General features: G+C 57.0%; 1 protein-coding gene and 1 long non-coding RNA gene across 6 annotated transcripts; one reads left to right on the plus strand and one right to left on the minus strand.

Annotated features, from left to right (window-relative positions):
- The first annotated feature begins 747 nt into the window (after window positions 1-747).
- Window positions 748-3,038, plus strand: LOC121095123. The gene is made up of 3 exons (XR_005830017.1): window positions 748-800; window positions 987-1,310; window positions 2,685-3,038. It is a non-coding gene; the product is annotated as an uncharacterized LOC121095123 (long non-coding RNA).
- A 4,048-nt stretch (window positions 3,039-7,086) lies between these two features.
- RASSF7 (Ras association domain family member 7) lies at window positions 7,087-26,485 on the minus strand. 5 transcript variants are annotated; one of them, XM_040609262.1, is made up of 7 exons: window positions 13,768-13,897; window positions 12,920-13,117; window positions 11,813-11,966; window positions 10,709-11,613; window positions 9,558-9,726; window positions 8,783-8,893; window positions 7,087-8,122 (listed from the first exon to the last, which is right to left on the minus strand). In XM_040609262.1, the coding sequence occupies exons 3-7, from the start codon at window positions 11,913-11,915 to the stop codon at window positions 8,091-8,093; spliced, it is 1,320 nt and encodes a 439-aa protein (XP_040465196.1). In that variant the 5' UTR covers window positions 11,916-11,966; window positions 12,920-13,117; window positions 13,768-13,897; the 3' UTR covers window positions 7,087-8,090. The 5 variants fall into 5 exon arrangements, with proteins under 5 accessions (XP_040465196.1, XP_040465198.1, XP_040465197.1 ...); XM_040609264.1 differs by lacking the exons at window positions 12,920-13,117; window positions 13,768-13,897 and adding an exon at window positions 26,261-26,485; XM_040609263.1 differs by lacking the exons at window positions 12,920-13,117; window positions 13,768-13,897 and adding an exon at window positions 25,277-25,346.
- Between the last annotated feature and the right edge of the window lie 259 nt (window positions 26,486-26,744).

Below are 26,744 nucleotides of genomic sequence, written 5' to 3' on the forward strand. Positions count from 1 at the left end.
AAGGCACTGTGAGGGGCACAGGGCTTTTCCACACGGCCAGCCCGGCGGGAACAACGATAACCGCCCCCCCCACAAGCCCCTAACGCAGCAGGGTGCAGGGGAACACAGGGAGGGAAGGGAGGGTGTTGGGGGGGAAGGGAGCACGGCCGGTGGCACGCGCCGTTCCCGCCCGCGGCGCGCGCGGCGGCGGTTGGGCGGCGCGCGCGGCCTACGTGCGCCCCGACACTGCCCTGATGGCACGGCCCCGGCGGACCGTACCATGGGCCGAGCTGCGGCGGGGGCGGCCGCGGGGCGGGGGGGGGGGTGGGGGGAAAGGCGAGGGGAAGCGTGTGTGTATGGGGGGGAGCAACGGGGCTCTGTAGGGTGCGTGTGGGGGTCCCGCGGGTGGCGGCGGGCTAAAGGGGTACTGCTGGCGGCTGCCGGTGTGAGGCGAAGCGGGGAGGGCGGGGAGAGGAGGGGGTCGGCAGGGCGGGGTGAGCGGGAGGCGGGCGGCGGTTCAACAGGTACAAATGGTTCCTCCCCGCAGCAGCGACGTGCAGAAGCGAACGCGCCGCGCCCGCCGCTGTCACTGCCGGGGGGGGCCCGCCCCGCCCGGCCCGCCCGGCCGGGGACGGAGCCGCCATTGGATGCTGCCGTGCAGGGGCGGGGCCGGCGGGCGGGCGGGCGGCGTTGGTATTGGCGGGCGCGGAGGAGTAGGCGGGGCGAGGGGCCGCGGCGCGCGGCGTGGGCCGGGCCGGGGCAGAGCGAGAAGTTGGCGGCGGCGGCGGCGGCGGGGGGAGCGCGGAGCGGCGGGAGCGCAGGTGAGCGGCGGCGGGGGACCCCCCCCCGGCTGGCAGCGGCACGGGGAGGGGCGGGGGGGGGCCTGTCCCGGGGGTGGGTGCCGCCGAGCTGCAGCGCTCCGTGCCGGGGCGCGCCGCGGAACGCGGGTACGGCGCGACCCCCCCCCCCTCCATCCCTCACGCTGCCCGGTGTCTCCTGTGCTGCAGGTGGGCCCCGCCGCCCCCCCGTCACCCTCCAGGAGCAGGTGAGCCACTGACTAACGCACATTGTGCTCTCGGCGACTCCACTGTGCGTGTGACAGCGGCTAACCTGCTCCTCGGACATCGCTGGGCGGCCGCCTCGCCTCCGGGGACCCGCGCCTCGCCGCCACGACGCGTGCCCTCCCCGCCTGCCAGGTGAGAGGCTCCGGCCTGCGGAGGAGCCAGTGGAGCCAGCCCGCCGTCCCACACGCCGCTCCTCTGCTCCTGGGGCCTTCCCGGCGGAGCCTGACAGGAGTTGAGGCAGCTCGCAGCCAGCCCGGGGGAGTGGAGGTGAGGGGAAGGGGCTGCGGCGCCAAGAGCCAGGGGTAAACTTGCAGGGGAGGGATGCCGTGCCCCCACCTCGCCTCCCCTGCTCTTCTCCAAAGGGAATAAGTGCTAGTGGACTCCGTACCAAGTTAAAGAGACGCTTCATCTCAGCCGGTGACGTCTTGATACCCAGTCAGTGACTAACTGAATGCTATTGCCAAGGGTGTGTTAACAGAAGAAACCGTGCCTGGTATTGCCCTGGATGAGTCACCTTTCAAGACTCTCTAGTCTGTTAAATGAAAAGCAGAAATGAGCCTCGCTTTCCTTTTTCATTGCCATTTTGTTTCCCATCCCACCCCTCACCTTTGCCCGCTGCTTTCTGCTTCTGGCACCAGGCTGGTGCCACACTGGCTGGGTGCTGGTGGAGCTGCCCCGCACAGTCATGCCATGGTGGCACACAGGGGACTCAGCTTCATGGCCTTGAGGAGCAGGAGGGCGAGCCGGGCAGGGACTGCCCCAGCTGCCCAGGGTGGCTGTCACCAGAAACGGAGGAAGTAACAAAGCAGATTGCTTCTCCTGCAAAGTTCTCTCTTGTGATTTTGGGGCTGGGCAAGAAGCTGTCTAGTTGAAAAGCGTCGGTTTTGAAGTGCAGTGTGGCTTTATCAGCAGCTTAAGCTGATAATAACCCACTAGCAGCTTGCTGAGGTTCCCTGAAAGGGCTCGGGTATTTTCCCTCTTGCTTGGGCTGCCCATGTGGAGCCTTAGACAATTGCAAAGGCTTGACCCGGATGAATCGGCAGTGCTCTGGTCAGTAAGTAGTTAATTGCACGGAAGGCAGAGCAATGTCCTCTGCAGGATAAAGTCTCTCACCGAGAAATTCTGCCGGTCCTTTTGCCTGTCCCTGTCTCTTCTGCCTGCTCTCACACGTCATTTCTCCCTCTGGGTCCTGGAGGAGCATCTGCTCTTCCACAAAGTTGCCTTCCCCTGTGTCCCGCGCCAACGGGATGAGTCCAGGGTGCTCAAACACGCTGGAAAGAGAGGGGAAATGCCTGAATGTACCAAAGCTGCTTTCATGCTTGTTCAGAAACCAAATGGGCCTTTTTTTTGGTGGTGGGGGTTGGAGGGGGACACAAGTTTGCACTTTCTTAGCCCTAGAAGGCTTTCCTCCTCCCTAGCTGCACCTACAGCATCTTCCCACTGCTGGTCCCAAGCAGGCACTTGGCGTAGCTGCATGAAGAGAGGGGAGAGAGGGAAACCTGGTGTAAAATACACCTGTGTGTGAATGTGTCTGTGCGCTGAAAGTGAAGCCCCGCAGTCCCCCATCACCCCCTTTTGTAGGTGACCGCTAGTGTAACAAACCTGTTCCTGAAAATCAAGGCGTTCTGTTTTTCTTTGAAGAAGTAGCCCTGCCTTTGGGACTGTGCTGCCCGATGACTAACCGCTGGAGATGCCACTGGCAGAAGCAGCTCTGCAGGTCACCCGGCGAGACTTGTCCCAGTTCCCATGAGCAGCACCATGGTATGAATGCTTCCGACTTCCCGCTACCTATGGAACCATCCTGTCCAGCTCCAGTAAGCAAAGGCAAGGGGTTGAAGTGAAGTTTGTTTGTTTTTGCCTTTTTTTTTGTGTCTCTCTCCAGTAAGCGGGGTGGGAGCATACAGCTCAATTCCTGTTTTTAACATTCTTGTGGCATGATTCAAAACTAACCTGCTGTGCTGTCACCTGAAGTATTCAATAAATAGTGCAAAACCAGCGTTTGGGTGCTTATTACTGTAATCCAGAGCATCAGACCATCTGAAGAGGAGGACTGTGCCTTCTCAGCGATGTGTCAGATGCGCATTGCATGCCTCATGCCTCCCATCTCTTATTTTGCCTCTGTAGCCAGTGAAGGTATCTTGGAAAGGAGAGTGGAATGCTGTGACCTGGTTGTCCCTGAAGCAGAAAGCCCAGCATCAGTGCCTTTGCCCCTGCCCTAGCCCCAAAGCCTCAGCATGCTCCTGAGCAATGAGAAAATACACCAGGGTGAAGACACCCCTTAACTTCATGCTTTTCAGTAGTTAATGGACAGATTTGTAAGGTGATACTTAGCCGGGTAATGAGTAGTCAGGTACTAAAAGCCCTCGCTCAGAACTGATGCTGTAAGATTTCTGGGAGGAGACAGGGGTGTGCCTTACAGGAGGGGAAGAGGCTGAAAGTTGGGCCCGTTAAGCTGAAGGGACTCTCTGTGCTCCTCAAAGATTTTGTTCTCTTGTTCCAGCGCTTCACAGAGGGAAGTGAGCAGGCCTAACGCTTCAAGCACCGCGCTAGGAAGCGCCTGTCGTGTTCTGTCTATAACGCGTGCCAGTGGCAGGTCCTACGTGGTGAGCCTCACCGAAGGAGCAAGCTGGCCTGTGAGGAATAGGAGTACATAAATTGTTTAAGAGGAAGTCAGTTAGTTAAATGCAAGCAGGGACTTATATAATACATCCTAAAAAAAAAAAAAGATTTCTGCTGGCAGGAGGTTCCATTGGGAGAGAAACTTGCTCATCCATAAACAAGAAAATTTCCCGGCCTCCTCTAGTGCTTTATGATTATTTTTGCTTCCAGGGCAAGGTAGAACACACTCGGTCTTTACCCTGAGACAGAGAAAGGAAAATCATCGCAGGGAGAGCAGACACCGCTCCCTGCACGGACACACACGCCAGTTCAGATAGTTTCTCTTCTCCACCTGCAGCGAAGTACCCTCGCAGGAGCTGTGGGCCCAGGAGCAAGCAGTAGAGCATCTGTACACCACTTGGGGAGCAAAACCCGCAGGCATTTTCTCCTCTAGTCATTCACACCTTTCCTTATGTAATGGTGCTGTAGCCTGCGCTTTCAAAGCTCTTTGCCAAATCCAGGGGCTGCGAGGCAGCATAAATGCTTCTCGCGCTCTAGATGAAACGTAGGGGGGGAAGAAACCCAAACACTGAGGAACTCGTACAGATCCATGACTGTGAATTGGGGATGTTTCAAGTGTCTGCAGCTGTGCTGCCCTTGAGAAATTGTACTGGCCTGGGGCCTGGTCCATGCACTGATCACCATCTGCAGAGGGTGCCTGGCCTAACAAGCTGACACAGTCCAGGGTGGGTGGGTGAGAAGCTGGGAGCCATTTTTCTGATGCAATATTAAAAAAAAATAAATAAAAGAATCAGGTAGTGCAGAGAGAAGAGCCCTAGGGAGGCTGGAGGTGCTGAATTACTCTCCTGAATGGTGCCTGGTGCTGACAAAGCCTGGCAGGTAACTTGCAGATTTATTTTATTAAAAAAAAAAAACCACCACCAAGAAAAACCCAAAATGGTGGGACTGCTCACCAGTGAAAAACGGGTATATCCTTTGCTCTATGATTTTTGGGTGGCACTGGAGCTGGTGGTGAGAAGCATCTGAGGAGGGAGAAGCTGTGAAGCCCATTCCTGCCCACCACAGGGGAGGAAGCAGCTGCCCCACGGCGCCCAAGGGACACAGGGATGCGGCTCCCCGCTCGCCCAGCCACAGCATCCTCGAGCCACCCGGTACGCTTGGATCCCTGCCTTGCCCGTGAGCCAGTTGTTCCCTCTCCAGTACGCGTCGTATGCTGGGCTTTTGGTTCGTTTTTTAAGGGAAAAAACAATTTATTTATTTGCTTTGTTTTAATCTCATAACAATGAGTAATTCCTTCCTACCACTCTGTAGTGGCCTAGAAAAGGACAGCATCATCTCCACTGTAGCAAGAAGGCTTCTCCCAGGGCATAAAATTTTAATTAGGAACAATCACGCAGCCTTGAAATGGGAATTGTGAGCAGCAAAAAAGTCAAACCATCAATAAAATATTCAATGGCAGAAATGTATTATTGACACAGCCTTTAGAGCAGATAAAAGCGGAAAGGCGGGGGAGCCAGAGCCAGTATCAAACCTCACTCTGTTAAATAAGGCGCGGGGACCTGCACGCTCGCCCTGCCATTGCACGCCCCCCGTGCCAGCAGCAATATAGGTCACCCGTGGGTGGGGAGTTTCCTAAGGTAATAAATGAGTTTGATTAACGCCTCTCCCCCTGCTGTGGTGAGCACTAGGGCAGGGGGAGAGGCGTTAATCAAAGTAATTTATTACCTTGTGAAACACCGCCTTGCAGCCTTTGCAGCGGCTGGGTGATGGCTTAGAGGGCACAAAATGAAAAAAAAAAAAAAAAAAAAAATTAAAAACCTGCAAAATGCCCCAGCCTTGAGCTGAAAAAACAGCCCCCCCAAAGCCCCAGCCACGATGCTCTCCTTAACCCTGTGCCTGATTCTCAGACCTCAGGGGGGGAACACAGCCGAGTTATGCTGTCCCCCATCCCGTGCAGCGGTTCCAAATCCTGCATCCCAGCCAAGGGGCGTCACCTACAGGGCCAAATTCTGCTGTGATACATAATTTTTAAACTGATTTTTTTCCTCCCTCCAAGAAAGACTGGTGCTGGCTTGGCCTGTCAGATCAAGGCTGAACAGAAGTAAACCACACAAAAAAAAAAAAAAAAAAAAAAAAAAGCAGAAGCGCAGGGCAAAAATCCCATGCAAAATCAAAGATTCAAATTAATTTTCTGCCCTGTTTTTCCCAGCGGGAAATGCTGTAAGTGATGACCCTTTTCTCTTCATTCCCATTTATTTTGTAGAAGGCAAAGCTACAAATGTAGCCCCCAAAAAGGAAGGTGCCGTTTTTAACCTGCGCAGGTCAGTTTTTCAGGGCACGAGGAGGACTTCATGTAACATCCCAAAATTAGGCTATGGTCCAAGGCAGGTGGGTCTTCTGAACCCGCTTTTCAGGTGGTTTTCCCCCCAAGCAGCACCACAATACTCTTTACAACCTCCACCCCCCTCTGCTTCTCTTCTTAGCAAGGTGGGAGTCTCATTTTAAAAGCAAGAGAGTCCAAAAAATAAGCACACGGAGCCCCAAAAGCAAGCAAACGGGAAAAACGCCTTGATGCAGCTGCATAGAGCAAACGTCATTTTGACTCATTTTCTCTAAGATCCAGGATTTAGGCAGGGGAGGAAATAAACCAAAGCAAACCAAAAACACCTCCCACAAAAAAAAACCAAAACACCAAACCAAAACCACCAAACCAAAGAACCCCACAAGCCCCCGAGTCAAAAGCCAACTCAGAAATCGCCTCTCCCCGCGGCAGCCGCGCTCCCTCCAGCCGTCACCGGCGATGCAGCCGCTCTCCAGCGAAGCAAACTTTAATCGTTCAGTATCACTTGACCAATCCGCTGAGCTGCAGTGGCACCTCTGAAAACCAGCTTTGAGGGGCATGTCCCCAGGGACCAGAGCCCAGGGGAGATGCTGATGGAGAGCAAAAGCCGACCATCTCGCTTGCGGTCACCCCAGCGCAGACGGAGGGGCTCGAAGGTGAGCGTGAGGTTCCCCCTTACCTGCTCCCATCTGCAGCCCAGCGCCGTCCCCTTCTCCTGCTGTCCTAAAATGCTCCAAGGTGCTGCTGTGCATTATTAAAAACGCTGCCATGTTTCAGCCCAGACAGACGCCCTCTCACCGGAGACGAGCTTCATCCATGGGTTGTAAAGCGCTTTGTGTTTTTTTTTTGTTTTTTTTCGGGGGGGGGGGGGGGGGGGGGGGCAGGAAATATGCAGCGTGTCTGTAAGATGCATTTGGTCATAAAATACTTACAGCTTTAATTCGGCAAATGGAAAGAGATGGCTCGGAAACAAAAAGAGGCGGCCGCGGGGTGTGCAAACTGCTCGGACGTGCCTGTCGGGCACCGGCCCAGGAGCTGGCGGGGACGGCTCGCCCTGGGCCACAACAGCACGCTCACGCTCGCTTTGCTCAAATCCTTTCCCAAAGATTTATTGAAAATTGAAACCGCAGCACACAGGATTACATTCGTACGGGGAAAGCAGGGTTTTTATGGCGAATGCGGTGCCCAAGTCACATTTTTTTTTGCATACGACGCGTTGAAAACAGGCTTGGGGACCTCCTGGATAAATCATCCCCACCCCACACCGCTTTGGTTTTGCAATTAAAATACAAGGCGACCCACTGAGACAGAGGAACAAAACCCCAAGAGCAACTACTGGCCATCAAGTAAAGAAAAAAAAAAAATAAATCAGTGAAATGTCACCAAGAGTGTTTTGGTCCTGCTCCCCACCCATGCCACCACTGGGGAAGAGCTCATTCTGATTTTTTTAATTAAAAAAAAAAAAAAAAAGTTGAAAAATGAGGTGGATTTCAGAAAAACAAGCCCCCACTGTGTGTTCCCTGCTCCCTCGAAGCCTGGTCCGCAGCACCGTGGAAAAGGGGTTCCTACTTCAGGTTTCTTATAATAATAAAACAATAATAAAAAAAACCCCGAGGGGGGCCAGAAACGTGTTGGAGAGCTGCTCCGGCACCTCCCGTGCAGCCGGGGGACAGGCTGCTCCTGCCAGACCCTTGCCCGTGCTCCACGCCAGCGACCTCCAGGTACGTCTCCATCGCCGCTTCACTCTCCTCTGCAGAGCGGGGACCTTTCCAAACACACCATGGGCCATTTGAGGAGGCTGTGTGGGGTGGGAGTGCCGCTATTTTCTGTTGAATATAGAAAGCACTTTAAAAAAATAGAAGAAAGTGGGTTACTTCCATCCGCAGGGGAAAAGGGTTGCTTTGTCTCGTCGGTCTCTGGTTTTATTTTACAGTCTGTAAAAATAGTCTGGCCGTCCACATCCATTCACGATATAAAGCAGTAAAAAGAAAAAAAAAAAGATATATATATGTATAAATATATATAATATGGTTTATTTATACAGTTACACTTGCAAGGCAATCCATCCTCCGCCGGCCGGGGCCCTTCTACCTCCAGATGCTCTGCCTGGCTGATACAACTGCAAGACAAGACAAAACCAACCTGAGTGACCCCACCACGGGAGGCGAGCCCTCGCGAGCAGGGGGATGGGAAACTCCCGCACTGGGAGATGGACGTGCGCACGCCACGACACCCGGGCTGAGATAGGGATGGGTGTTCTGTACCGTGAAGACGGTGGCGGTACGGTTTTATGGAGAGGATGGTGATGTGGGGAATGGGATGCTGGGATGCAGGTGGCATCGCCACGGCAGGCAGGGATGTCGCAGCTTGCTTTTGCTGCACCCAAAAAGACGGTGCAGGAAGGGTCACGGGAAGTGGAAGGGGTTTTGGGGGGAACTGGTCCCCACCATCGAGCAGATCATTACTCTTGTAAAAGATGGGAGCCAAATCCTTCCCATCTTAACCCCAGCAAAGTCTTAGTCCTGGGGGATGCGGGGTGGCAGGAGAGGGGGTGAGGAGCATCCCCCCAGCTCCTGACCAGGCAGAGTGCCGGATTGCCCGGCAGCCGAGCGGAGGCTGCCAGGATGCAAGCTTTGCTCTTCCTAATGGCATCTTTATATATCTCCAGCCGCCCGCTCCCAGCACGTGCTTGCTCTCTGCAGCCCGTTTTGGGCAGCAAAAGCCTCTCCCTCCTTCCCACACGTCCTCCTGGGTTCGCCCCAGGACGTACGTTACGTACCCTCGGGGCTCAGGCTGGACACTAGGGGCTCCGGCAGGGTCCTGGGGTGGCCGAGGAACTGCTTGGTGCTGGTCCGGGGAGGGGAGTCAGTGCTGGTGCTGGGAGGAAAACCTAAGGGATGGGGAAAAACGCCTGGCTCAGCAGGGATCGTGCCTCCCATGGCCGCTGCAGGGCTGTGGGGCAGCCATGTCCCCCTCTCTGGAGGAGACACAACCAGGTCCCTGTTCCCCCCCCATCCCCTTCCACGAGAGCCCACCACCACCTCCTCTCATCCCTGCAAGGACAGGGACGGGGCTCCAGCCACCACGCTCACCCTTCCCTTGCCAAACACAAAGAGGTCATCAGCAGCCGGAGCCCGTCCCCACCAGCCCCTGGCCCCTGGGGGCTGATGCTGGCCCTCGGCCACCAGCTTTCTGCTGCCGCTGCACACAGCAACACTGCAAAGGAAAGCTCCCTGCGGCCACCCTGGCCCCAAGAGCGGCAGTGCAGGATCCGACCCCTGAGCATGGCTACAAGCAGCCCCGAGGCCTCAGTGGGGAGGAGGAAGGAGCCCCAGGGCTGGCAAACCTCAGAGCCCCCCCGGGGTGGTGAGCAACCGCCGTGCCAGTGCCAAACCCCCATTCCTGCTGCCTAACCTCAGTGCCCAGGGCAGAACCGGGCAGCTTTGGGGCTGACCCCCTCGGAGGGGGTGCTGACCCCCTCGGAGGGGAGGCAGGGAGCAGGCAGGGGTCCCCCGGAGCAGCCCCCGTGGCCGAGCCGGCGGTGGCATGCTGACCTCCGTTTCTCTGGTAGGCTGGCAGCTCGTGCGGGCTCGGCTCCGGCTGGGCATCCTCCTCGGACCTGGCCTGCAGGACGGTCACCGTGGCCCCCGTCTGCTGAATAAACTGCTGCAAATTACACTGCCTCAGCTCCTTATTTAACTCCTCCAGCTCTTGGGTCTGGGCCTGCAAAACACACACCGAGGGGAGGGACAGGGTGAGCCCCACATCCCCCCCATGCCCCAAAGCCAGCTAGCACACCCCCCCGCTGGGGCTCACCCTGCCGGAGCTGGCAGAGGGGACCTCGGGGGTACCGCGGCTTGGCCGCCCCTCTCCGGGGGCCTGCGGGACCAGGAGGTGCCCAGAGTCACAGAATGCTTTTTGGAAGGGACCTTAAAGATCAGCTAGGGATGAGGAAGGCCATGTTTTGGGAATGGTCCTGCTTTGCCGCATCTCCACAAGAGGGTGCGAGCAGCTGTCAGACGCGAGATGCTCAACGTGAGATGCTGGAAGCATGGCTGCCTGGGGAAGGGGCCTACCACCGCCTGGCTGCGCACAACTTCTTCCTTTTGCTCCACCGAAACGGACTGGGTGCGTGGAGGGGGGGTGCCACGCAGCGCCTGCACCCCCTGATGCTGGGGGTGCCGGCCAGGGGAGCCGGGGGGGTCCCTCAGCTCCACAGCTGCCACCTCCATGCTGTGCAGCCCCCCGGGGTGAGCCTGAGCCCCAGCACAGCTTGTGCGGTCAAAAGGCTTCGTGTAGCTGCACCACGGGGACCTATGCTGCCCCCCTGCACGACCCCCTTATCCAAGATGACACCAACCCTTGCACCTGCACCGCCGACCCCGCACATGGACCAGCACCTGCACCCGCACCCGTGCCAGAGCGGGGTGATGCTGCACCCCCCACATGCCGGCCGGCCGGAGCCCCAGCCCAGAGAGTGACGGGTGTGGGACCCCGCGCTGGCTGGGTACCAGTGGTGGCGTCCCCCGCCAACAGCGGTCACCGCTGCTGAGCCCCCTCTGCGCACCCAGCCCCACATGCATCGGCCACGTGGGGCAAGACCAACCCCACCCAACCCATCAGCCCCACGCCGCTGGAAAGCCGGTCCCGTGCCCTGCTGCAGGTCCTACCCCGCCGGGGGGCTGCCCAGGCCGGCCCTATCTACCTGCAGGTTCCGTTCGGCTTCCTCCAGGGCCTTCTCCACGCTGGCCAGGTTGCTTTCCAGCTGGGTGCCTTGCTTGACCTTGGTCTCCAGGTCCCTTTTCATCTTGGCAGCCATGTCCTCCAGCTCTGTGGGGCTGGGCGCAGGGGTCTCCTTCCCCCTCTTGGCCCTCTCTGCCATCTCCCACTGGATCTCCTCCTGCAGGGCTTCGGTCCGGGCGCTCAGCTCGTAGATCCTCTGGGTGTACTCCTCCAGGCTGGCCCGCAAGCTCCTAACCCGCTCCTGCCGCTCCCGTTCACACTCCTTCTCCAGCCGGAGCTCGCTCTGCCAAAACTCCTCCTCGCACAGCTCTGTCTCGTTCCTCCGCACCAGGTGCTCCAGGTAGAGGATCTCATCCTCCTGGCCGGTGAGCCGGCCGCGCTCCCAGAGCCGTAGGTCCGTCTCCAGGGTGTCCCCGTGGGCCTCCAAGGAATGCAGCTGCTCCTGCTGCCGCAGCACCCTCCTAAACAGCTCCTCCTTGGAGGGCTGGACCACCCCACCGCCCTCCAAGTCCATCCCCTCCCGCGCTTGGTGCCTCCAACGGCTCATGGCAAACGGGTCTCCCGAGCCTGTAGGACCCAAGTTGAAGGTCATAGATTTTTTTGGCTCCCGGGAACGGGGTGCATCCGTGCCGGCGGGCCTGGGTTTGATGGGCAAGCTGGCCCGGATGAACGTCCTCTCGGGGGCTTGGGGAGCACCCTCCGAGGAGGGCCGCTCGGCCACGCTGGGGCCCGTCCGCCGCAGGACGAACTGCACGTCGTTGGCATACTGCCCGCACTTGGCCAGCGACTCCAGAGGGCATTCCAGCGGCAGCAGCTGCCGCTCCTTCTCCCGCAGCTTCTGCACCAGCACGTAGCGGCCCGTCTGACCTGCCGGGAGGAGCAAGCGCGTCAGATGGGGAAAGCCAAGGCCAGCAATGGCGTGCCGAGGTGGGGGACATCTCTGCCACCCAACGCGTGACCCTCACCCACCCAAAGTCTCTTCCCAAGAAGCACCGGCAGATGGGGCACCCGCGGGGCAGATGCCTCCACCCACGAAGGCGCGCCCCCCGGCAGACAGATGGCTCACCGATGGCCCGTGCCAAGGCGATGACCACTTCTTGGCAGGTGGTTTGCTCCGAGACGCCGCAGACGACCCTCTGGATCCCGTCCACCCAGACCTTCAGCTCCATCCCCACGGCTGCCGGGGCTCAGGCGCGCTGGCTCATCACAGGATGGGCTGCCTGCACGGAGAAAAGAAAGCAGGTTTCCAGCCCAAGCCGCTAACGAGGAATATGAGGCACTGAGAGCGGAGTCATTAAATCACCTTCAACGCCAGCCCCCCGAAAGGCACATCCTAGACCAAGCAGCTGCTCGCTGCCCCCTCCACCCACCGCCGTGGCTCGCCCCCTGCACCGGTGGCATTTTTTTGTTGATATTGTTAAAATAAACAATAAATAAATATATTCTATTTATAATAACTATAGAAATAAATAATCAAATAAAAAATAAAAGGACTTGAGCAGCCGGTCCAAACCCTCCTGTAGTGGGAAACGACGGGGTTCGTGTGCCTGCGTGGGGCCCAGAGGGAGATGCCCAGGTCATTTCTGCTGCGAGCACCAACTTTTTATGGGTTTGCTGGACTTTCACTGTGATTCCCCTGAGAATTTGGCACCACGGCACCAGTGGATTTTCCAAACAATACTGGAAAAGGCAGAGAATCCGCTGGGCGCCCAGCCTTGCGGCAGCATACCGAGAGAAGATGCAGATAATGCACATTTTAATCTCCTTACCGCCATCTCAATTTATCAGAGAGGGATTAAGAAATTAAAATAAAGCCTCTTCCTGCGTAAAAACGTGACCAAAGGTGGGGTTTGGGAGGGGGGGGCAGGACGAGCGCCCACAGTGAAACCCAGGCTCCCGGGGGATGCTCTGCCCAGCACCAGTGCCCAGCCCCACTCCCACCCGGCAGTTACTCCTGCGTTAAAATAACATCTGTTAGCCCGGGCGCACTGCACTCCTGCCTCTTCCAGCAGCTCAACGACCGCAAGTGACTTACAAAAAAATGATAAATAAAATGAAACAAAAATGCGAGCTGTAAAGAATTCAAATATCAGAGCTTAGTGTTCCCAAACACATGCAAAGAGATATCTTTCCCCCCACCCAATAACGCTGTTTTTTCGAGCATCAGACTTGCCTGAAAGCCCTGGGTGGAGGGACCTATATAGGAAATTTCCAGGTCCTTTGTCCAGGGGTTGGTCCCAAACCACTTTCCCAACCTAACCCGGCTGGTCGTGGCCTCGCCATCCCTCTGTTCCAGCTCTCCCGAGCACGCAGCCGGGCTGCAAGAAGGCTTGATCAGGTGAAACACCACTTCTTCCTTATTTTTTATTGCCTGCTTGAGCAATCAAAGGGAGGCTTTGAAGGGTCCCGCCTCCGACAACGAGGGATTTTAGCCATGGCTCCAGAAAGGCACGGAGAAACCAGGGAAGGTACGGCTTGGCGAGGCCGTTCCCCGTGGGTGCCGGGTCCCGTGGGTGCCACCCCCCTGCCCACCGCCGAGACGTGGCACGGGGCGGCCGCTGCGGATGCCTCTTCACTGAGCTCATGTTTGCCTTGGCTGGGTGGCCAGGGAAATCCGGCGGGGGGGAAAGTGCACCTTGGGCTCGGCCGACCTCCCCGCCAGCCCAAACCCACTAAAATTTGCAAGGTTTAGTCCAATTTCGTTTCGAAGCTGGATTTTGGCCCCGCTCCCCTACCTGCGCGTTTGAAGCTGCAACCAGCCCCCGGCGTGCGGAGCAAAGTCCAGGGGCCACCACAGCACCACCCAGCTCCCCCAAAGCCACCGTCCCCCCTGCCACGGCTCCCTAACGCCCCATTTGGGGCAACAACGCACCCCAGGGAGCATCCCCCCCACCCTGGCCGGAGACCCGGCTGGCAGCGAACCCAGCTTCCCCTATCCCAGACCCCACAGGGAGTGCCAGGAACTTAAAAATAAATAAGGAAAAATAACGCGGCGGGTTGAATCGCGCGGCGCAGCCTCACCTTGCCCCAAAATCCCAGTTGCTGGGGGTTGCTGGGCACAGGGGCAGGATGACCACCGGCACACCGGTCCCGGGCACCTCTCGGGGCTCACACTGGGCACCCGCCTCCAGCTGTGCCCCACCGGCCGCCCCGGTGTTGGTTTTTTTTTTTTTTTAATCATTTACCAGCAGCTCCTGTGCTGCTGCCAAAAAGCTGGGAGCGGTGGTTGCCACCTTCCCCCCCCACCCCCGGTATGGGGGAAACCCCCTCAGAAAGCAGCTGGTGCACCCGTCTCTGCTGCGTTTCGCCCTGCCACAACCCCCAGCACCCCAAAATCCCATTGGGTGTATTATTATTTATTGTTATCCTTTAATCCTGGTTAGCACGGGGGAGGCCCCGGTTAACCAAGCGCTCACCGTGAGCCCCGGGGATTTTGGGGGTCACTGGCCCAGGCTGGCTGTTGGTACCAGGATGTTACCTGCCCCCTTGCAAGGCAGGGGTAAATAGGTCTGGGGGCTGCTCCCTCCTCGCCCCTTCCCAGGGCGGGATCAGCTCCCCCAGCCCACCCAAAGCCAGCCTGGCTGCCCCTCTCCCCCCAGAGCCCCGGGCTCACAGATGGGATGAAGGCTCATCCTCATCTGGGGGGACCAGCGATGCTCCTCGCACCCCCAGTCACTGCTCGGGGAGGGAGGGACACACCAGAACCCGCAAGCAGTGCCTCATCCCCACCACGCCAGCATCACCCCGGCTCAAAGAAACCCACCGGGCAATAAACCCCCAACTCTCCTCCTCACCCCCAGCACCACCTCCGCTGCCCCTCCCCCCCCCCCCCCCCCCCAGCTCTTTACCATCACTCCTAAACAACCAGCGGGGGGGGGGGGCTCCAATTGCAAATATAAACACCCACCCCCCACCCCCAGTTTTGCTGCCAACCCCCTGTTTAATCAGTGGGTGCCTTTGTTACAGCGACAGGGAGCAAAAAGGGCTTTTTCTGGGGGGGAGAACTGCATTCTATTCCTATCCACCCTCCCTGCTCCACTGATTTCTAAATCATTTTTATCGGAAGGAAACTAACAAAGTGACTAAGTTACTGCTCCTTTCCCCATGAGATAGGTCTTAAAATTGAAGGTAGGGATGATTCATACCACCACTTCAACAAATCTCCTAACTGGGAGTTAGAATTTCAAATGCTGACACTATGAAAAAAAAAAAAAAAATTTTAAAAAAGTAACAATCTCGTCTCTTGCAGCTTTATGTTGTTTCCTGGCGCTGCTGTCTCCCAGCCTCCCCAGAGCTGCTGGGCTGAAGGAAGAGGAGCTGAAGGAGCATTTCTGCACGTGCTGGAGGATGCACGTTTTGTGCAGCTCCTGCAAACCACCATCTTGATGGCTGCTGGGACTCACAAGGGTTTGGTGATCTCCCTGGACCTGAAATGATACACAGCCAGCCAAGAGAAGTGGCCAGTCGCCCTCCTTCCAGGAGCGAGGACAGCCCCCCATTTGCAGGGACTCCCCCCATGTCCCCCACAGGGACTCTCAGAAGCTGGGACAGCACCTTCCAGCCAAGGATTGCAAACACTTTGCAAGTGCCTCTCTCCCACATTTTGCCACACGCAAGAAAAAAAAAAAAAAAATATCTGTTTAGGGAAATGCCACCAATTTTGCAGCCGACAGCAAGGTCATCAGCTGCAACAAGAATCCCAGAGCATCCCAAACGCCTCTTCCAGAGCTCCACACAAGCACCGTCTGGGACCAGCATGAAGGTTTTGAGCCGAGCATCCCGCCAGTGCCAAGGTCTGCCCCGTTTCTGGGGGCTCACTCTCCTCCCCAGCTATGCCCACCCCCAGCAGAGCGCTGGGTATGGGGCTGGGCAGGCAGGAGAGCGGTGGCGCGGGGGGAGCTTCCCAGCAAGCGTGATTAAAATTGCCAAAAGCCAGAAGGCGAGCTTTTGGGGCCAGGGTTTGAGCTGGGGTAGGGTTATAAAGTCTCATAATTAATAAATAAAGATGTATTTGTACTTGAGCAGGCTGTGATGAACCCACCATCCAAAGAGGACCAAGGTGTCCATGGGGACCAGCGGCTCTGCATCCCTTTGGATGTGCTCCGGGCAGGTGCTGGGGTATTCTTGGTCATTTTATTCCTGCTCTGAACCTGACCCTTTCATTCCTCTCCTGCCTGATGCCAGGAGGGATGCTCATCCCAGCTGCATGCAGACACATGAATAAAAAAAAATAAACCCAATACAGGAGTAAACAGCAAGAGGCGAGGAGGAGCGGGGAGGAGCGGCCGGGTGCCACCACGCTGCGTGCCGGAGCGCTGGCAGGCTGGCCATGACTCACCGCCCCATCAGCTGCCACGCTGACGCATCCAGCAGCTATTTAATGCTTAATGCTTCCTGAGGTCCCTCCCTGCCCCAAGCACCGGGCCCAGCTCCTGGGCACCAAACAGAAGAGGTGGTGCTTGCCCGTGTGCTGAAACCCTCTGGTGGGACTAAAGCCTGCCCGTTACTCGGGTGAGAAATGACTCAACGTGGAGAAGATCCATGGGGAATCAAAGCCTCCTGATGGTGCCCATCCTGCAGCAGGCTGGAGGGGATGGGCCATGGTCCAGGCTCCCCTCCAGCCCATGTAGTGTCCTCCTGCCTTGGGTCCCTCTTTTGGAGCAGCATCACCTGCCCTCAGCTGGGCTGTTGCAGGGGTAGAGGAGCTTTGCTGACCCTTCCACGCTGTGTCCATCCCAGGCCAGAAGGTGATGCCATGGTCAAAGGTGAGGGCTGTTGATGTCACCAGCGGGTCCAACACTGCGGGGGAGATCAGCCACGGCAGGGGCTGGTGCTGTGGCACTTCCTGGGCTGGACGTAGATGATCAGCCATGGTAGAGCTGCAGCTCCTCCTGAGTTGGCAGGTCCCACGCTAGGTGGAGACGATCAACCAAAGCTCTCATTGAGCTGTCCACAAAGCAGAGCCTGGCTGGTGACCACCGATGATGGTCGCTGCCACCGCAAGCAGGGAGCGCCAGGCAAAGCCCTGCCTGTAGCCATGCGGTGCAGGACAGTTCCACGGTGCCACGCTCCTCCTGAGGATGCCGGCCTGGGATCCTGAAGGGACACCATCTCCTGGCCTGGTACAAAGCAGCCAAGAGAGCCACCTACCAAAGAGGTCATCGTCCCCTGCTGCAGCATGAGGGCCACCAGGACACAGGCACAGGGCTCCAGCCTGAGGCAGCAAATGGGTTAATTCATCCTGGCACAAAGAGCTGACAAGGGTCAAATGAGCTCAAGAGGTGACAAACAAGTCCTACCAGCGTGGTGGCAGCCCAGAGAGGCAGCTCTTCACCCCTCCACCATCACAAGGACGGTGTGCAAGTGTTACTCACCGCCGAGACCTATCGAAGCCACCAGCTCTTACACAAGGTGGCCACAAGCACCCAGGAGCAAGGAAGCAGCAGGCACAGGGCTCTAATTCAAACCCAAGCAGCTTATTTAGGGGTGGCCATAATAGTCCCCACATCCTTGGTCCACCCACCGCACTCCATCCAGCTCCCTGCTCCACACAGCATGCCTGACAGCAAGCCCTAAAAATCAGCAAACGACCGAAATTAGTAATTTCAAAACCACACGAGGGCTTTGCAGGCTCTGCTTTTCTCTCCTCTTCCAGCTGGAGAAGCCCCAGGTGGGGACAGGGACACCGCAAACACACCCCGAAGGTGCAGCTTTGCTGGGACGTGCAGATGGATGGATGCATGGATGGATGGATGGATGGATGGATGGATGCCAGCCCACACGTGTCCCCGGGCTCCGCCGCACTTCTAGAGCAAGTGGCTTCCATGGGGGCATCTCCTGGTGTGTAACGCACACTCAGCACCCACAGAAGGGACACCCATATGTCAAGGGCTTTTTGCACCCAAAGCAGATTGAAAGGCCAAGACCTGGAGAACTAAGCCCTGTGGCACTTATGTCACTCAAGTGCTGAAGCATCACCTGAGCCTGAAGTCACAGACCACCGCTGAAGCCCCCCGGCACCCCACGGGGCACGTGTCCCACACGTTAGGACCTTGCAGGAACTGCCCAAAGAGACGGATTCCTGGAGAGCCATAAACACCACCCCAGCAAACCCCATTAAGAACAAAATAGAGGCTCCACTTCCTCCCCAAAATTACAGACCCACGCTAACATGCCTGGGGTGTGCCAGCAAGGCTGGCCGATGCCGAGCAGGGTGGGAAGAGCCTGGGACAAATCCTGCCCAGGGCTGCGACGCAGGATGGGGACAGGCCTCGGGGTGATGGCCTTCAGCGAGGATTTAGGGGAGGGAGGCTCACCCGTTGGCGGATGCGGGGGATGCTCACCCCGTCCCAGCCCCACCTGCAGGGATTTCTCTCACTGTTTTTTTCACCCAAGCTTTTGGGTCTTCTGTGGAATCGGGCCCACACAAAGGCTTTAGAAACAGCACTGGGAAGGAGCTGGAGAACTTCTTTCCCCCCTCCTCAGAAGCCCAGGTTTGTGGCCATGGCAGGCCAGCGTCAAGCCACGTGTTGAAACACCAAAGATCGTGGGCAGCGACGACGTTTCGGGGATGTTTACTAGCCAGTCCACCCCGCCGCTGAGCAACCACCTGAAAGCTCATTATAAATTAAAAGCAGCAAAAAACCCCTCCGTCCACCTACTGCACGCACAGGTATCAGCGTTTCAGCCTGGAAGGGGAAGGATCGTCTTCCTCGCCTTCATGCATCGTGTTTCTCCCTTGCAGCACCCATGGTTACTGGCCACGGCGGGAGGAGGGTGGCAAGGCTGGCTAGCAAAGCCTGCCGTGGGCACGGACCCGCTGCAACCGCTGCCACCCAGCCCAGCCAAGAGCCGCTTCACAAAGCACCTGAGAGTAGATGCATAGTTTCTTCTCAAGGGGCCGAAGCAAAATTAGCCACAGGCAGATCAGAGGGGAAAGAGGGAAAGCCTTTGTGCTGCCGTGCTCCTTTTTCCATGCGGGATTGAACCCGCCTGGATGCCGAGCCCAGGAGGGGCTGGGGAGCCATTTCGGTGTTCAGCTCTGGGCACAGCTGGGTCTGGGTGACTTTGGGCCCTGGGCTGAGCTAGATCAGCCTTAAGGATGAGGGGTTGTACTTGAAAAACTTTCAGGGTCGAGCCTGCCCCTCAATTTTTCCCTAGAACTGCTGCCTTCATTTTTTAACACCAAAAATCTGGCGCTCGCTCTTCAGCTGTCAAGGCACCGCTGTACCTGCAGTTGCTGCCCAGCTGCGAGCCCCAGTGCAGCAGCTCCGGGATGCCCAAATGTCCATTCCTTCACGGATAACTCACAATCCAGCCCTTAAAAAGCCAAGCTCTGAAGGGTATTTGCCAGACCATCTGCATGCAAACACCGGCACGATGCTGCAGGTCCAGCAGCTCTGCCACGTTCATCTTCCACAGCCGCTATTGGCAAATGCATGCTGCAGTTTGTGAATATTCCCTCGTTATTACACAGCCCATTCCCCAAGTCAGAAAACAGCTTACACTTTTCATCACGTGGGATGCAGGAGGAATGCTGCGAATCTGGAGATGCAAGAGCCTGTTCAAGCCCTGGAAAAACACTCTGAAGTACCCAAAGTACCTGCTTTCTCCTCCCCAGCCAAAGAGGAGAAGTGTTACCATTTCCTCCAAATTTCCATTTTCTCTCCCTCAAGGCAAGACCAAAATGGAGAAAACCCAAACAAGGAGCAGTTTCTCCCAGTGTCTCTAGAAGAGCCAGAAAGGACCCTCAAAGTGCAGCTTCCTTGTGATCCAGCCCAGAGGACGAGATGCACCCTGGCCACCCGCAGGGATGTCTCCCCGGCTCATCTCAAAGTGATCAAGGATTTCATTTCCACAGGATGACAGGAAAATTCAGGCTCTGCACCTCTCCTCCAAATAGGACCAGGGACATGAAAAAGCCAAATGACCTACAAATATTCTCCCCGCAACCTGCCTTCCAGCCTCCTTCAGAAGAGCTGGCGTCAGCCACCAGCAACCCTCTTTCCACTCCAATTCTCATCCTAGGGGAGAGGGTAATTAACAAATTAGCAAATGCAAAACCAGGGATAAACCTTCCAGATTTTCTTTTCCATTTCCAGAATAACTCACAGTTTCCTACCCTGCTACCAAGGACGCGCTGCTGGGGCTCCAGAGGAGAGGACGCACTGATGAATATGCAGGTGCATGCTGCCACAGATATTTATTTATAACTTTGTAGGATTAAAAAGGCCTTTAATGACCATTTGCCGAGAGCTGAATTTGTTCCTTTCTTTCTCTCACATATACACAGATGCAGAGACAAATAAACAAGAGACCTAGAATTAATCCAGGCTGAAAGCTTTGATAAGACACTTGGGTATTTTAGAAGTCTCCGCTTTCACGCTACCTGGCACATGATTAATTAGGTGGAGGTGCTACCCATCTCCGCCAGAACCCACCCTGAGATAATCAGCTCTTTAAAGCACTGAAATCCAGCACTGAAACTTCTTTGGAGGGGCAGCTCAGTCCCCTCCCTGGCACTAAAACTGCCATCCGTGGTGGGTACCAGTCACGTCCTCCAACGAGCGATGGAGACCAGGGCTGTGTGACCAACTCTGATCCCCAAAGCCACCTTGTCAGGAGGCAGGGAACCTCTGGCTGAAGTAGTTTCTATGTTGGCAAAGGGCTCCACAGGTCTCCACGCCAAGGTCAAGGGCTCTGCCAGCACTTGGTGATACCCAAAAGACCAAAAGGGGATGGGAACCAGTGCCAGGGTCTGTGCCGGCCCCCCTGCCTGCACAGGGAAGGACCTGCAATAAAAATATCTTTTTTTTTTTTTTTTCCCCAGAAGCATTTAGGAGCTTAATCCTCATGCAACTCATGCTCACCTGGGGTCACTTTGGGGAAGCTCAGCCTTTTGAACCTCCTGCCTCAACTTCTTTATACTCCCAGCAGGTCACGAAAAAGCCAAGCAAATTCAAAGAGGACAGCACCAAGCCCAACAACACAGCCTGGGCAATCCTCAAACCACGTTAAAACACTCCAAAAATTACCTGAGGCAAAGAAGATTTGGGGGACAGCTAGTCCTTGGCGTGCAGCATCTCAAAGCTGCAAAGCAATGTTGTTTCTAGCGCATCCACTCCTGGGTCCCAGGGACGTTTCCCTGCCAGAGCGGGAGAGCAAATGTCCTTTCGCAACGTAAGATGCTGAGTTTGTAGGATTTTTAAAAGACTAGAAAGAGCAATAGAAAAGGACTTTTTTAAAAAAAAAAAAAGCAAAAAAAAAAAAAAAAAGCCTACAGGAGTCCTTTCCATGGCACAAATCCCTGCACACACACAGTTTTTCCCCTCATCGATGGTGGGGCAGGTGGGAATACCTCAGACCAGGCATGACGTGGTACAACCTGGTGCCCAGGCTGGGTTAGCCCTGGGAAAGCCTGGCAGAGCCACCCACCCTTTTGGGATGGGACCCCCAGGACTTGACAAGCTGCCCTGAGAAATCCACATCCCAAAGGAACGTGAGCAGGGAGGGAAGGAAGGAGAGACGTCCTCGGAGCAAGCCCAGGGAACACCTGACTTCCTACAAGCACAAACCATTAAGCAAAGACCTGGGCATACTGGTCAAGAGATCAAGGAGACCACGAGCTGCTTCCTGCCAACTAATTAAGCTCAGGTTGTCCGTCAGAGAAGCTGGTTGGGCGTTGTGTTGCAGGAACCCCCCAACACCAATCATGACATGCGGAGAGGTAGAAGCCCACCGCCTGCCCCCCCCCCCCCCCCCCCCCCAGCTTTGTGCTGGTGCTTTGCAGAGAGAAGCGCTGCCACCTCCAAATGTTGCTAAAACTTGGAAAAAAATTAAATAAATAAAAATCAGTGAGTGAAAACAGCAACCGCAAAGCAGCCAAAAACCCCAGCCCGACCATCTTTATTCTTGTCCAGAGAAGCCTGCAGTGTTCATCCGACCCCCGGCACACCACCGGCGCCTCAGGCGAGCACCCGGAGGTGGAGATCAGCTCCCTGCTGCACACCCGCACCTCCTGGGGAAAGTGATATTCCCGGCAGGAATTATTAAACCAGCACGAACCCTAAAAATAATGCTCTTCCCTCAGCCAGGCAGCTTCACAGTACCAGCCAGCGGCTTCCCCGGGCTGGCAGGAAAAGCAGGGAGCAAAGGGATGCTGCCGCTCGCCCGGCTTTTCTGCTGAGCCAGCTGCCATCCTATAGGATGCTATAGGTGCCTCCAAAGTCCCCAGGCTCGGGAGCGTGGTGCTAGGTCTAACCACTTGGGGTACCTCTGTCTAGAGCACCGTAGCATCCCATCACCAGTCCTCCCAGTTACGCTGGAGGCATCTGGGGGCACACGTGGAGGGTTGAGCATGCGGCTCCTCAAAGCACGAGCTGCAGCAGGGCTACGAAGCAGCAGGGGAAGCCTTCCCAAATTCAGGCAGTGCTCAACTGCCCCAAAGTTTCCAGCTCAGGGCTGATCCACCCATGTCTTCAGGTAAGAAGTGTTGTGGGTTTTGGGGTTTTTTGTTCCCTTTCTTGTTCCTTCCTTTCTTTAAGCAATGAGTTACTGTAGATGACTTGCCCGGGGCAGCTGGAAGCACCCCAGCCCTCAAGAAAGTGCTGACACCAGTCCACAAAAAGCCAGATAATCAGCTGCTTTTAGAAGCTCATGAACTTGGCATCCGAAAAATGGAAGGACATAAAATTGTTAGCAATCATTTGCAATAATAGGATTTTGTTAAAAACCTTCCATGGAGACACGCTTATGCCTTAATTTGACTACGCCGGTTTACAAGGGCACAGACAAGTTGGGGCAGATTGAGGAACATCCCATAAAAAGATGCTCTTGAAAACAATGCGTAGACACGGAGCTAATGCTTAAAATGTCCCTCACGCCTTTAGTTAAACCCGGGCACAGAGCAACCTACCGTCAGGCAGGTCCTGGACCTCTCCCTGGCTGCCACCGCGCCTGACATCGTGGCACTCAAAGAACCGCTCTGCTCCGAAGCCCTGGCACGCACGCGATGGCCTCCCAGCCAGGGAGGACCAACCCCTTGCCTGGACATGGTCCCAAAGCATCCTGCTCCCTGGCACACTGAGGGACAACAGAACATGGGCTTGGGTCACTTCCAAGCCACCACCGGAGGTTTTTCCCCATAGCAGAAGACACAAATGGGACAGGACAGAGACACATTGGAAAACATGGATGAGAAGAACCAGAGGGGACAGCGGCAGGTGCACTTGGGTAACGTCCCCCTGCAGCACGTGGTGGCAACCGTGACACACGTCCCCGCGACGGAGGTGGGCAGCACACCAGCTCCCACCCAGCCCCATTTCACAGCCAGTCCCCAAAAACACTTTGGCGCAGAGGCTCCCCTGTTTGCCCAGGCACAGTAACTCCCTGGATCTCCAGTAATTACCCCCCGCCACCTTTTTTTAGTCAAGTTGTATTTCAAAGAGCAGGGGAGGGAGCACCCCCAGGGTGATCCAGCCTGGACATCACCACACCGCTCTGGCTGCCTACCACCTGGCTGCCAAAAGGTTTAGTGAAGCCTGGCAAGCTCCCCAGCGTGCTCCCTAGGGCCTGAGGGTACCCCAAGCTACTGAGCATCTGTGTGCAGCTGTAACTCACTTTTCTTAAGCATAAGTTAAAAAAAAAATAAATTAAAAAATCATCCTCAGTTCTTGTTTTATTATCTCAGGGTCAGACTGCTGGTCAGGTCCACCGCCGCCACCCCCCTTCAAGCCCTGGGTAGAGCTAACTCCCATCTCTCCCACACTCGTTTGCAAAGAGTTTTATTTTTTAGAGCAACCGGCATCCCCTGACAAGGGAATTTCAGAGCGCAGGACCCCCAGCCCCACAGTGCTCACCACTGTGGGGCACCGGGCACCTGCCGGCACTGCCGAAAGGCTTTGGGAAGATGCGTGTACTTGGAGGGGGGGGCTTCCCGATTTCCATGCTATTCCTTTCAAGAGAGCGTGGGGAAGGCAGCGGAGCTATGCCGAGAGGGAGGCCAGGCGCCGTGCTCAGGCTCTCTAGGCTGATAACCGGGATGCAGGAGGATTCCTGGCATTCCAGCGGCACCAGCAGAAGGCAAGAGCATCCTCCCTTCCCCGCAGCCCCTTCCCCAGCAGACCGGGCTGGCAGTGCCCAGCAAGGCAGGCAAGCGGCGTTCGCACACGCTGCCCGCTCACAACCGCTGCGGACGCAGCATGTGCCCGCGGGCTCCCGCTCCCACTCCCCCAGAGCTGCCATCCCTGCGGCGGTGGGAGCGCGACCCCCGGCCACCCGGCGCGGGCAGCGGGCAGGTGGGCACACGGCGCCGCTGCCGGAGCCTGGCGGGATCCCGCACCCCGCCATCTGACAGCCCTGCTCCGCCGTTCGTGCTGCCACACGCTGCCGGGCCCAGCGCCTGCCCGGCAAGTCTCGGCACAGCACCGAGCCAGGGCCCGCCAGCACGCCGTTAGCACCGGCATCCCTGGGAGCCGGCCTGCCTTACCGCCAGCGGTGGCCCAAGCTCCCGTCTTGCCTCTCCAGAGCATTTCTCACCCGTTTCCACCTGCCTCTTCCTCATTCCTCCTGAAATCAGCCATCCCGAGGGGAGCGCCACGGGCTGCGCTGGATGCAGCCGCTCTGCTTGAGTGCAGACGCATGGCCGCGACCCCTTCCCCGTGCAACGCCATCGCCGAACCTGCGCTCGGCTTTGTACCGCGCAACTGGCCCTTTTTAACCGCGCAACTGGCCCTTTTTTAACCGTGCAATTTCAAAGTGCTATTGCAGGGCAGGGAAAAACCAGGGAGAGGAGTTTGCTCTCCCACCCTCATCGGGCCAGAAGCGGAGTCGGGCGAGAAGTGGAGTTACGAAACAACCTGCCGGCAGAGTTCACAGAAGGCATCAGAAGTATGCAGCAGGGAGCCAGGCTCGCCTCGAGGAATTTAACCCCTCTCCTTGGGGAACTGGGGTGTCTCCGAAGGGGGGAAGGACGGGCAGCTTGGTCTCACGGATGCAGCCAGCGCAGAGCCCGGGGCTCCGGCTGGTGTCCTGGGGGACAAGTGGGAGCACGATGCTGCCCCTTCCAGCGCTGGGAGCCGCTGGGGTGCCGGTGCCAGCCCCCGGTGCCCCGGCCCGGCGGGGGGGCCAAGCCATCCAGCGCTTGAGTAAGCGGGACACGGCCGGTACGGCTTGGGTTCAGGGGGCTTGCGGGTGCCGAAAGCCGCTGCCAGCTCTCGGTACGGGCCCTGGGGGTCCTGCAGGCACCTGTCCCGCTCCGCACCTCCAAACAGCCGGGCTACCCCCGGTGCCGGGGGCCCCGCAAGCGGGCTGGGTGCTGGCTGCGCCGGGCACGGCTCACCCCGGGCACGGCTCACCCCGGGCACGGCTCACCCTGGGCACGCCGCCACCGCCCCCTCCCCGCCTGCCTCCGTCCCCGCCTCCCTCCCCGGGCAGGGCCGGGCCGGGCCGGGCCGCGCCGCGGTGCTGCAAAGCGGCGGCGGCTGCCCCTCGGCGGGAGGGCCGGCCCTGCCCGGCCCCGCTGCGCGCTCACCTGCCGCCGGCCCGGCCCCGGCCCCGGCCCCGGCTGCGGCCCCGGCTCCCCGGCAGCGCCGGCCGCTCCGCTCCGCTCCCGCCGCTCCGCTCCGCAGCGCGGAGCCGCGGAGCCCTGCAGCCCCGCCCCCGTCCGACCACGCCCCCCCGCCCGGCCACGCCCCCTTCTGGCTACGCCTCCCCGGCAGGTGAGCCCCGCCCCGAAGGCTCACGGTGCCCTTGGGTTTTTTAGAAGTCTCAAATTCTCTCTTTTTTTAAAAAAAATAATTCTTAAATCCTCCTTTTTAACCAAGAGGTTCAGCATTTTCCTGTAAGAAAAAGTCTTAAATACTCCTTTTTTGAAAAAAGAGGTTTAGATTTCTCCTTCAAAAAAAAGTCTTAAATCCTCCTTTTTTAAAGAAAGAAGTTTAGAATTCTCCTTTTAAAAAAGTCTTAAATCCTTCCGTTTGATTTTTTAAAAACTCAGAACTCTTAAAATCTCCTTTCCCCTCCCAAAGTCCTAAAATCTCCTTCTAAATAAAAAAACTATTGAAAAGTATTACTTCTCCTTTTATTTTTGAAAAAGGCCTGAAACTCTCTTTTTCTTCCAAAAAAGAAAAAGCCTTAAATCATTATCATGTTTTTTAAGAGAAGTCTCATGTTCTCCTTTTTTTAGAAAGCCCCCCAGCTGCCTGGTGTGGCAGGTCAATGGTGGGACAGGGGCACGGCCCCCCCTCGCAGGGACAGAGCCTGGCCTGGTGCCGGGGGGGGGGGGGCAGCACCCCCTCCCACCACCACCATTCAGCTGGCCGGGGGCTTCGAACACCCTAAAACCGCAGAGAGGCGACGGGAGGGAGACAGGTTCATCCGGTTTGGGAAGAAGCAGGTGCTTGCTGTCATGCCGGAGGCTTTGGAAACTCCTCACCTCCTCCCTTCACTTGCTTTTCCCAGCCCAGCTCTCAAAAAAGCCCCCTCTGAAAGCTCCCCCCGCCTCACACGCCCATACCCTTCTGATGAGGACGGCTGCGGTGGCACCAGCCTCAGCATCCCAAGCCCGGTGGTCCCCATCATGAGGATGCTCCAGCCATGGCCGTGCTGGCGGGGCAGGCACAGCGCTGCCTGGCTATTTCTTTTTCCAGCAACTCTTGTGCAACATCATCCCGCTCATGAGAAAGGACAGCCCATCCATCAGACCTTGGGGACCCAGGTGGGCGCCCTGAAACTGATGGCAGGGCTGCTGCTCTGTCACGAAACGGGCGTTAGTTTTTACAAATCCCCATCTCACATCGACCTCGTCAGGTTTACAACGTCCTTAACTACCCGCTTCCCCGCATCCGAGCTGCTGGGACTAGGAGGTGATGCAACACACGAGTATGTAGCTGTCACTCGGCAGTTTTAATTGGGTTTTTAAATGAAGTTTTCTGTTGTTCTGACATATTCCTCATAATTATGATCTCCTAAAATTGGATAATACACCTGGCACTCCGTAA

The sequence above is a fragment of the Falco naumanni genome, chromosome 10 (assembly GCF_017639655.2).
Source record: "Falco naumanni isolate bFalNau1 chromosome 10, bFalNau1.pat, whole genome shotgun sequence".
NCBI classification, from domain to species: Eukaryota; Metazoa; Chordata; class Aves; order Falconiformes; family Falconidae; genus Falco; species Falco naumanni.

Coding starts and splice junctions, on each gene's coding strand:
- RASSF7 (XM_040609264.1), bottom strand. CDS start 11,915: ATGGAGCTGAAGGTCTGGGTGGACGGGATCCAGAGGGTCGTCTGCGGC. Junction 11,614..11,812: donor CGCCTTGGCACGGGCCATCG/GTGAGCCATCTG, acceptor TCCTCCCGGCAG/GTCAGACGGGCCGCTACGTG. Junction 9,727..10,708: donor AAGCCGAACGGAACCTGCAG/GTAGATAGGGCC, acceptor TGTGTTTTGCAG/GCCCAGACCCAAGAGCTGGA.